The sequence below is a fragment of the Myxine glutinosa genome, unplaced genomic scaffold (assembly GCF_964187855.1).
Source record: "Myxine glutinosa unplaced genomic scaffold, kmMyxGlut1.1 SCAFFOLD_2796, whole genome shotgun sequence".
NCBI classification, from domain to species: Eukaryota; Metazoa; Chordata; class Myxini; order Myxiniformes; family Myxinidae; genus Myxine; species Myxine glutinosa.
In genome coordinates this window covers 1-7,500 of record NW_027618890.1, presented here as the reverse complement: position 1 = coordinate 7,500, position 7,500 = coordinate 1, and the positions used below count along the sequence as shown (strand labels likewise).

Sequence of the window (7,500 nt, the reverse complement as noted above, 5' to 3'; positions counted from 1 at the left end):
CCTAACTATTTCGTTGAGTCAGGCCTGGTCGGCCAGTTTGTGAATGACTTGGGCCAAAAAAAACCAAAAAAAACCAAAACAAAAAAAACACTTTCCCCAGCCAACCCCATAATAACGTGGGAATAATAGTGACCGTTAAAGACGAGGAAGAAGATGTCTTTCAGCCTTTAGGTTTGAGGCAAGTTTTGAGTTCACCGCAGATATCCTTTAACTTATAGGGTCCAAAAGTGCACAAAAACTAGATATCAAAATCCTTTATGTGTCGTCATTAAAAGCACGCCATGTGAGAAAGTGACCGCAAACAACCAAAGGACGTCAGTTTGATTTGACACGCTTTGAGACAGCGAATCATTTTGCTCAACGGATTTCTCTATACTTGAGGCGTCCGCCTTCGATCGCAATTTGTGCTCATTTTTTCCATCCAGATCAGATAGAGTGGCCATCGACTATGCTGGCGTCACCCCCACTGGAGCAAGTAACAAGGCGGTAGAGCACAAGAGGGATCGATTTTACCGAGGAATTTTGGCACTCTTTGTATCCCAGCAGGCATTGCCACACCATCGCACGGATCAAGTCACTCGTGCACAGAAACATGCACTTGCGACATTCTCGAGTGTCATCAAAATGCTCCAGGAATGAGTCATATATCATGGGAGTGATCAAGGCATTCATTTCATTCAAAATGTGCCAATATACCAATGCTCGATTCATCATTCTAATGAACCCAAGGTATTTGCCTTAAGGGAGAACTTACTGACATCAACAACTGCTGAAAATTATGGCACAACCTATAAATTATTACACAGTCACCTGTTCCAACCAACAGAGCTGGCGAGGGTGCTTCATGGTGGAGGCAATTTCAATGAAAAAATGCTCGATGCTCATATGAGATTTTTGCCGAATTACCCGTTCGCTTCTTCATTCTCTGAACACGTCACGCAAGCTTTACAAACGCGTCCATAGATGGTCAATTTTTGTCGCACGTTTTATTCTTTTTTTCATCACGTTGTGGTTATTTTACGAAAGTCTCCGTATTCTCCTCGAGATGAGCAAAGGAAAGTCGATGGACAGATGGAATGTGGAGGAAGAGGAACCACCTTTAGAGGCCATTTTTTCCTGGCAGAGCGGGGGTTGGCCTTTTTGGGGCACCGTAGTCCCCTTTTTGAAGCAATGCTTTACGGCTGGAGGCCCTTCCTGCCACCAACCCTGTTAGTCGCCTCTTGCGACACACAGGGAATTACCAGTGAGCTGGTACTCAATTTGCCGACCTCGGAAGGATGACAGGCTGAGTCAACCCCCTGGCGTTAATTCAGCGATCGACCGGGATTCGAACCCAGGATCCTAGGATCCCAAGCCGGCACCCTAACCGCTGAACCCAGGATCCCTAGCCGGCACCCTAACCGCTGAACCCAGGATCCCAAGCCGGCACCCTAACCGCTGAACCCAGGATCCCAATCCGGCACCCTAACCGCTGAAACCAGGATCCCAGGATTCCAAGCCGGCACCCTAACCGCTGAACGCAGGATCCCATGCCGGCACCCTAATCGCTGAACCCAGGATCCCAAGCCGGCACCCTAACCGCTGAACCCAGGATCCCAAGCTGACACCCTAACCGCTGAACCCAGGATCCCAAGCCGGCACACCCTAACCGCTGAACCCAGGATCCCAAGCCGGCACCCTAACCGCTAAGCCAACACCAGGCTTTAATGTGGAGGAAGAGGGGTGGATAAAATAACAAACACAGGTAACGTTGCACAAAGGAGGCCGCAAACAATGGTGGATCAAACGCGTTACACAACGGGGTTGCCTTGGAGAGGAAAGGGGGACGGGAAGGTGTAGAGATGGACAGGAAGGTCTGGGATGCACTACCATGGGAATATTTACAAACAACGAAATAAATAAACCAACAAAATAAGTCATCAAGGATCGCTACAGGTATTTGACAGAAAAGGACTTTGAGACCTGAAGCAAACGGACCAGTTACAGAAGCGCAAATTATGTGTAGCACAAGTTTTGTTTTAAAACATCTCTTCTGCATCCTGAGTTACACACTTCTGAACTCAAATGGCCATGTTACCTTCAAAAGAAAACACCGTGAATATCTAAGAGTTTTTTTCAAAAAAAATTAAAACCTCTTCAGAATGGAGTTTCATCGACTCATTGACTTATGTATCACAAGCCATAAGCACCCCTCCCCCTTCCATCCGCCCCCACACTCCCCCTCACGCAACCTTCATGAAAACTAAAAAAAATGTCACGCATCAAATTCTGCCTGCTTCGACTCGTTTGCAAATAAAATCGAGTATCCAGGGCACTCCCACACCCAGGGCAAAGTTTAAAAGCATCGATCAAGCAGCATGTGCCCAAACAGATGTCTATCGCAGGCACGCTAGACCGTCTGCGAAGGGCCCGAAACCTCGAGCGTCACAAACGGTCTATCTGCAAGCCTCGAAGCATCCCTCAATGCCAAAGCGGCCGACGACAGGTTACAACCGGCGAGACGCAACCTTGCGCCACGGGCGAAGCCGACCGGGATCGGCGCACGGATATTCGGAACCCGTGCGGGTTCCATTCCTGGTACTCGTCACAAAAAAACACATTCCCGAGGAGGCTCGGAATAACCCAGGGCCGGAACCGACGGGTAGGCCTCAAAAGCAACACAATGCGCTGCCGGGGACGTGGGTGGGGAGGGGGGAGGGGTGTAAGCAGAAGCAAATTCGTTCCCCTTTTCCTCAACATCTTTGGACCCGAATCGGCGATGCCATGACACACGCGTGGGTCACGGCATCTGTGCCTATTTGAAAGGCTCGGAGCACTGTCCGACACGGAAAGGAATCCCGGGATAAAACACCCACATCACATCGGTCACGCGTTCTCCATGATACCACGGAAGCAGCGGCCGTGAAGAAAAAAAAAGAAAAAAGAAGGAAAAAAGACAGGCCAGGCTTGTCCGATTATTGACGGGCCACAAGAGTGCGCTTCGTGGTGGAAACTCACTTGCTTATGCATTTCAATGTTCAGTCCGTAGGACATTTCGTAGTACTGCGGACACAAAAGAAGGGCAGGGGAGCAGGCGAGCATTAAAGGGTGAAGAGAACGGGTGGCCAATGAAGCGTGAAGAATCACAAAGGGCTGCCTTTTCAACGGTGGACGGAGCAAGGCCAGGGGGCCCGGGCAGCTGCTTTTGAGCAGAGGGGAGGGAGGGGGGCAGGGGACATGGGGAGGGGGGGGCGGGGGACTCTGAAGGGCTAACATGTTAGAGAGTGTGGGAGGGCAAGCTGGTGAAGCCCGATTGTGTATCTAGGACACGTGAGCTTGCCTCCATCCCAAAATGGAAGAGGGAGCGAGACTTGTTCATCATCATCAAGTATATTGTCTGATGTCTAATAAGGCCAAGGCTTTGTCCGCAGAGTAAAATGCACAGATATAATCATGGGGGAAGGGGGGATGGATATTGGACAGGACTTCTTTCTTTAATGTCCCACAATTATTCACACGTTCTTGTGGGGTTGGCCGGGGGAAGTTTTTGGGCCAAGTCTTTCATGAACCGGCTGGCCAGGTCCGACGTTCAGAGTAGACAGGATAGGAATTCATGATTTGTTCGTAGTGCCGGCAGTAACTCGCCTACTCTTCTTGGAGGACACCGTGTGATCCGTAATGTCCACCTACTAATTCCGGCGGACGGGACGCCCAGTTTAATGTCCATCGGAGGGATTGACTCGGCCTGCCGGTTAAACCCCGGGGTTCACAATTTATAGCTGGGTCGGGATTCGAACCCAGGCTAGACAGCTTAGAGGCGAGCGTGTGTACCTCTAGGGTCTAGGCCATCCTGCCAGCCCAGAGTACAATAATCTATGATGTATACGCTACGTACATGTACCACAGGTCAATATTCACACTTTATATTCTCTCCGAAGCATGACAGGTGCAGGTGCAGGTGCAGGTGTGGATGAAAGCCATTTACAGTTGGTCAAAGTGAACTTTCACACCACCATGTCAGGAAAGACAGCTAGAACCATGTACACGAGGGTGAGAGTACAGACCCCAGCACAAGGTACACCTTGCCTGCCGTACACCACGTTTCCACTTGGTGGGCAGCAGAGAGTACTTCACACGTACAGTGAGTGCCGAAGCCAAAGGCTCATTAAACTTTTAAACAGGCGGCGCAATATCCGTGTCTCTGAATTATTTATCCCGGACATCTTTCCTGGGTATCACTGTTTGCCTTACCATGACGTAGTGGCGCTGCATCTCGGTCTTCTCGCTCGCCAGCTTTTCACACTCGAGTTTGAGGCTGAAGGATCAGAGGGGTGAGGAGGGATCGATCACGTCAATTATCAGCAAACCATGTGGGGAGAATGGATGGGGGTTGGGGAGGGAGGTAACAGCATCTGCCTCACAACTCCACAATGTCTTGGATAAACGACTCGACACAACATCCCACGTAGAAGGGGGCTGAAAGGAGGGTAGGGAGCTTGGTGAGGAGGTGAGGACTGGGAAGGGGGAGGGTGCTTGATGAGGAGAGGGAGAGTGGGCTGGGGATAAGGGAGGATGCTTGGTGAGGGGAGGGAGAGTGGGCTGGGGATAAGGGAGGTTGCTTGGTGAGGGGAGGGAGGATTGGCTGCAGAGGGGAGGATGCTTGGTGAAGAAGAGGGGAACTGGGGAGGGAGAGGGGCTGGAGAGGGGAGGATGCTTGGTGAAGAAGAGGGGAACTGGGGAGGGAGAGGGCTGGAGAGGGGAGGCTGCTTGGTGAAGAAGAGGCGAACTGGGGAGGGAGAGGGGCTGGAGAGGGGAGGGTGCTTGGTGAAGAAGAGGGGAACTGGGGAGGAAGAGGGGCTGGAGAGGGGAGGCTGATTGGTGAAGAAGAGGGGAACTGGGGAGGGAGAGGGGCTGGAGAGGGGAGGCTGCTTGGTGAAGAAGAGGGGAACTGGGGAGAGGAGGGGCTGGAGAGGGGAGGATGATTGGTGAAGAAGAGGGGAACTGGGGAGGGAGAGGAGCTGTAGAGGGGAGGCTGCTTGGTCAAGAAGAGGGGAACTGGGGAGGGAGAGGGGCTGGAGAGGAGAGGATGATTGGTGAAGAAGAGGGGAACTGGGGAGGGAGAGGGGCTGGAGAGGGGAGGATGATTGGTGAAGAAGAGGGGACCTGGGGAGGGAGAGGAGGACTGCTTGGTGAAGAAGAGGGGAACTGGAGAGGGGGGGCTGATTGGTGAAGAAGAGGGGACTGGGGAGGGAGAGGAGCTGGAGAGGGGAGGGTGCTTGATGAAGAAGAGGGGAACTGGGGAGGGAGAGGGGCTGGAGAGGGGAGGATGCTTGGTCAAGAAGAGGGGAACTGGGGAGGAAGAGGGGCTGGAGAGGGGAGGGTGGTTGGTGAAGAAGAGGGAAACTGGGGAGGAAGAGGGGCTGGAGAGGGGAGGATGGTTGGTGAAGAAGAGGGGAACTGGGGAGGGAGAGGGGCTGGAGAGGGGAGGCTGCTTGGTCAAGAAGAGGGGAACTGGGGAGGAAGAGGGGCTGGAGAGGGGAGGATGCTTGGTGAAGAAGAGGGGAACTGGGGAGGGAGAGGGGCTGGAGAGGGGGATGATTGGTGAAGAAGAGGAGAACTGGGGAGGGAGAGGGGCTGGAGAGGGGGGAATGATTGGTGAAGAAGAGGGGAACTGGGGAGGGAGAGGGGCTGGAGAGGGGAGGATGATTGGTGAAGAAGAGGGGTACTGGGGAGGGAGAGGAGCTGGAGAGGGGAGGATGATTGGTGAAGAAGAGGGGTACTGGGGAGGGAGAGGAGCTGGAGAGGGGGGAATGATTGGTGAAGAAGAGGGGAACTGGGGAGGGAGAGGGGCTGGAGAGGGGAGGATGATTGGTGAAGAAGAGGGGTACTGGGGAGGGAGAGGGGCTGGAGAGGGGAGGATGATTGGTGAAGAAGAGGGGAACTGGGGAGGGAGAGGGGCTGGAGAGGGGAGGATGATTGGTGAAGAAGAGGGGAACTGGGGAGGGAGAGGGGCTGGAGAGGGGGATGATTGGTGAAGAAGAGGAGAACTGGGGAGGGAGAGGGGCTGGAGAGGGGGGAATGATTGGTGAAGAAGAGGGGAACTGGGGAGGGAGAGGGGCTGGAGAGGGGAGGATGATTGGTGAAGAAGAGGGGTACTGGGGAGGGAGAGGAGCTGGAGAGGAGGGGATGCTTGGTGAAGAAGAGGGGAACTGGAGAGGAGCTGGAGAGGGGGGGCTGATTGGTGAAGAAGAGGGGACTGGGGAGGGAGAGGGGCTGGAGAGAGGGGGATGATTGGTGAAGAAGAGGGGAACTGGGGAGGGAGAGGGGCTGGAGAGGAGGAGATTATTGGTGAAGAAGAGGGGAACTGGGGAGGGAGAGGAGCTGGAGAGGGGAGGATGCTTGGTGAAGAAGAGGGGAACTGGGGAGGGAGAGGGGCTGGAGAGGGAAGGATGCTTGGTGAAGAAGAGGAGAACTGGGGAGGGAGAGGGGCTGGAGAGGGGGGATGATTGGTGAAGAAGAGGAGAACTGGGGAGGAAGAGGGGCTGAAGAGGGAGGATGATTGGTGAAGAAGAGGGGAACTGGGGAGGAAGAGGGGCTGGAGAGGGGAGGATGATTGGTGAAGAAGAGGGGAACTGGGGAGGGAGAGGGGCTGGAGAGGGGAGGATGCTTGGTGAAGAAGATGGGAACTGGGGAGGGAGAGGGGCTGGAGAGGGGGGGATGATTGGTGAAGAAGAGGGGAACTGGGGAGGAAGAGGGGCTGGAGAGGGGAGGCTGATTGGTGAAGAAGAGGGGAACTGGGGAGGAAGAGGGGCTGGAGAGGGGAGGATGATTGGTGAAGAAGAGGGGAACTGGGGAGGGAGAGGGGCTGGAGAGGGGGGGCTGCTTGGTCAAGAAGAGGGGAACTGGGGAGGGAGAGGGGGGGCTGCTTGGTCAAGAAGAGGGGACTGGGGAGGGAGAGGGGCTGGAGAGGGGAGGATGCTTGGTCAAGAAGAGGGGACTGGGGAGGGAGAGGGGCTGGAGAGGGGAGGATGCTTGGTCAAGAAGAGGGGAACTGGGGAGGGAGAGGAGCTGGAGAGGGGGGGCTTCTTGGTGAAGAAGAGAACTGGAGAGGAGCTGGAGATGGGGAGTGGGGGGGGGGGTGTGAGATGGGGAGTGGTGGGGGGGGGGTGAGATGGGGAGTGGTGGGGGGGGGGTGAGATGGGGAGTGGTGGGGGGGGTGAGATGGGGAGTGGTGGGGGGGGGGGTGAGATGGGGAGTGGGGGGGGTGAGATGGGGAGTGGTGGGGGGGGGTGAGATGGGGGGGTGAGATGGGGAGTGGTGGGGGGGTGAGATGGGGGGTGAGATGGGGAGTGGTGGTGGGGGGTGAGATGGGGAGTGGTGGGGGGGTGAGATGGGGAGTGGTGGGGGGGGGTGAGATGGGGAGTGGTGGGGGGGGGGGGTGAGATGGTTGGTGAGGAGACGGAAGGAAGGTAACTGCGTGTGCTTCACAACGCCACAACGTCTTGGATAAACACAACGTCC

At 55.0% G+C, this 7,500-nt stretch overlaps 1 protein-coding gene across 12 annotated transcripts in view; it reads right to left on the bottom strand.

Moving 5' to 3' along the window:
• Nucleotides 1–4,318, bottom strand: part of LOC137422252 (transducin-like enhancer protein 3) — a 49,890-nt gene extending 45,572 nt beyond the window's left edge. For 8 of the 12 annotated variants that reach the window (XM_078769497.1, XM_078769499.1, XM_078769501.1 and 5 more), the window contains exons 1-2: nt 4,231–4,318; nt 2,998–3,042 (exon numbers count right to left, since the gene is read on the bottom strand). In XM_078769497.1, coding sequence (XP_078625623.1) covers nt 2,998–3,042; nt 4,231–4,251 — 66 coding nt within the window. In that variant the 5' untranslated portion in view covers nt 4,252–4,318. The remainder of the gene's footprint in view (nt 1–2,997; nt 3,043–4,230) is intronic. The other 4 variants (XM_078769507.1, XM_078769505.1, XM_078769508.1 and 1 more) reach the window with 1 other exon arrangement.
• Nucleotides 4,319–7,500: the final 3,182 nt, after the last annotated feature.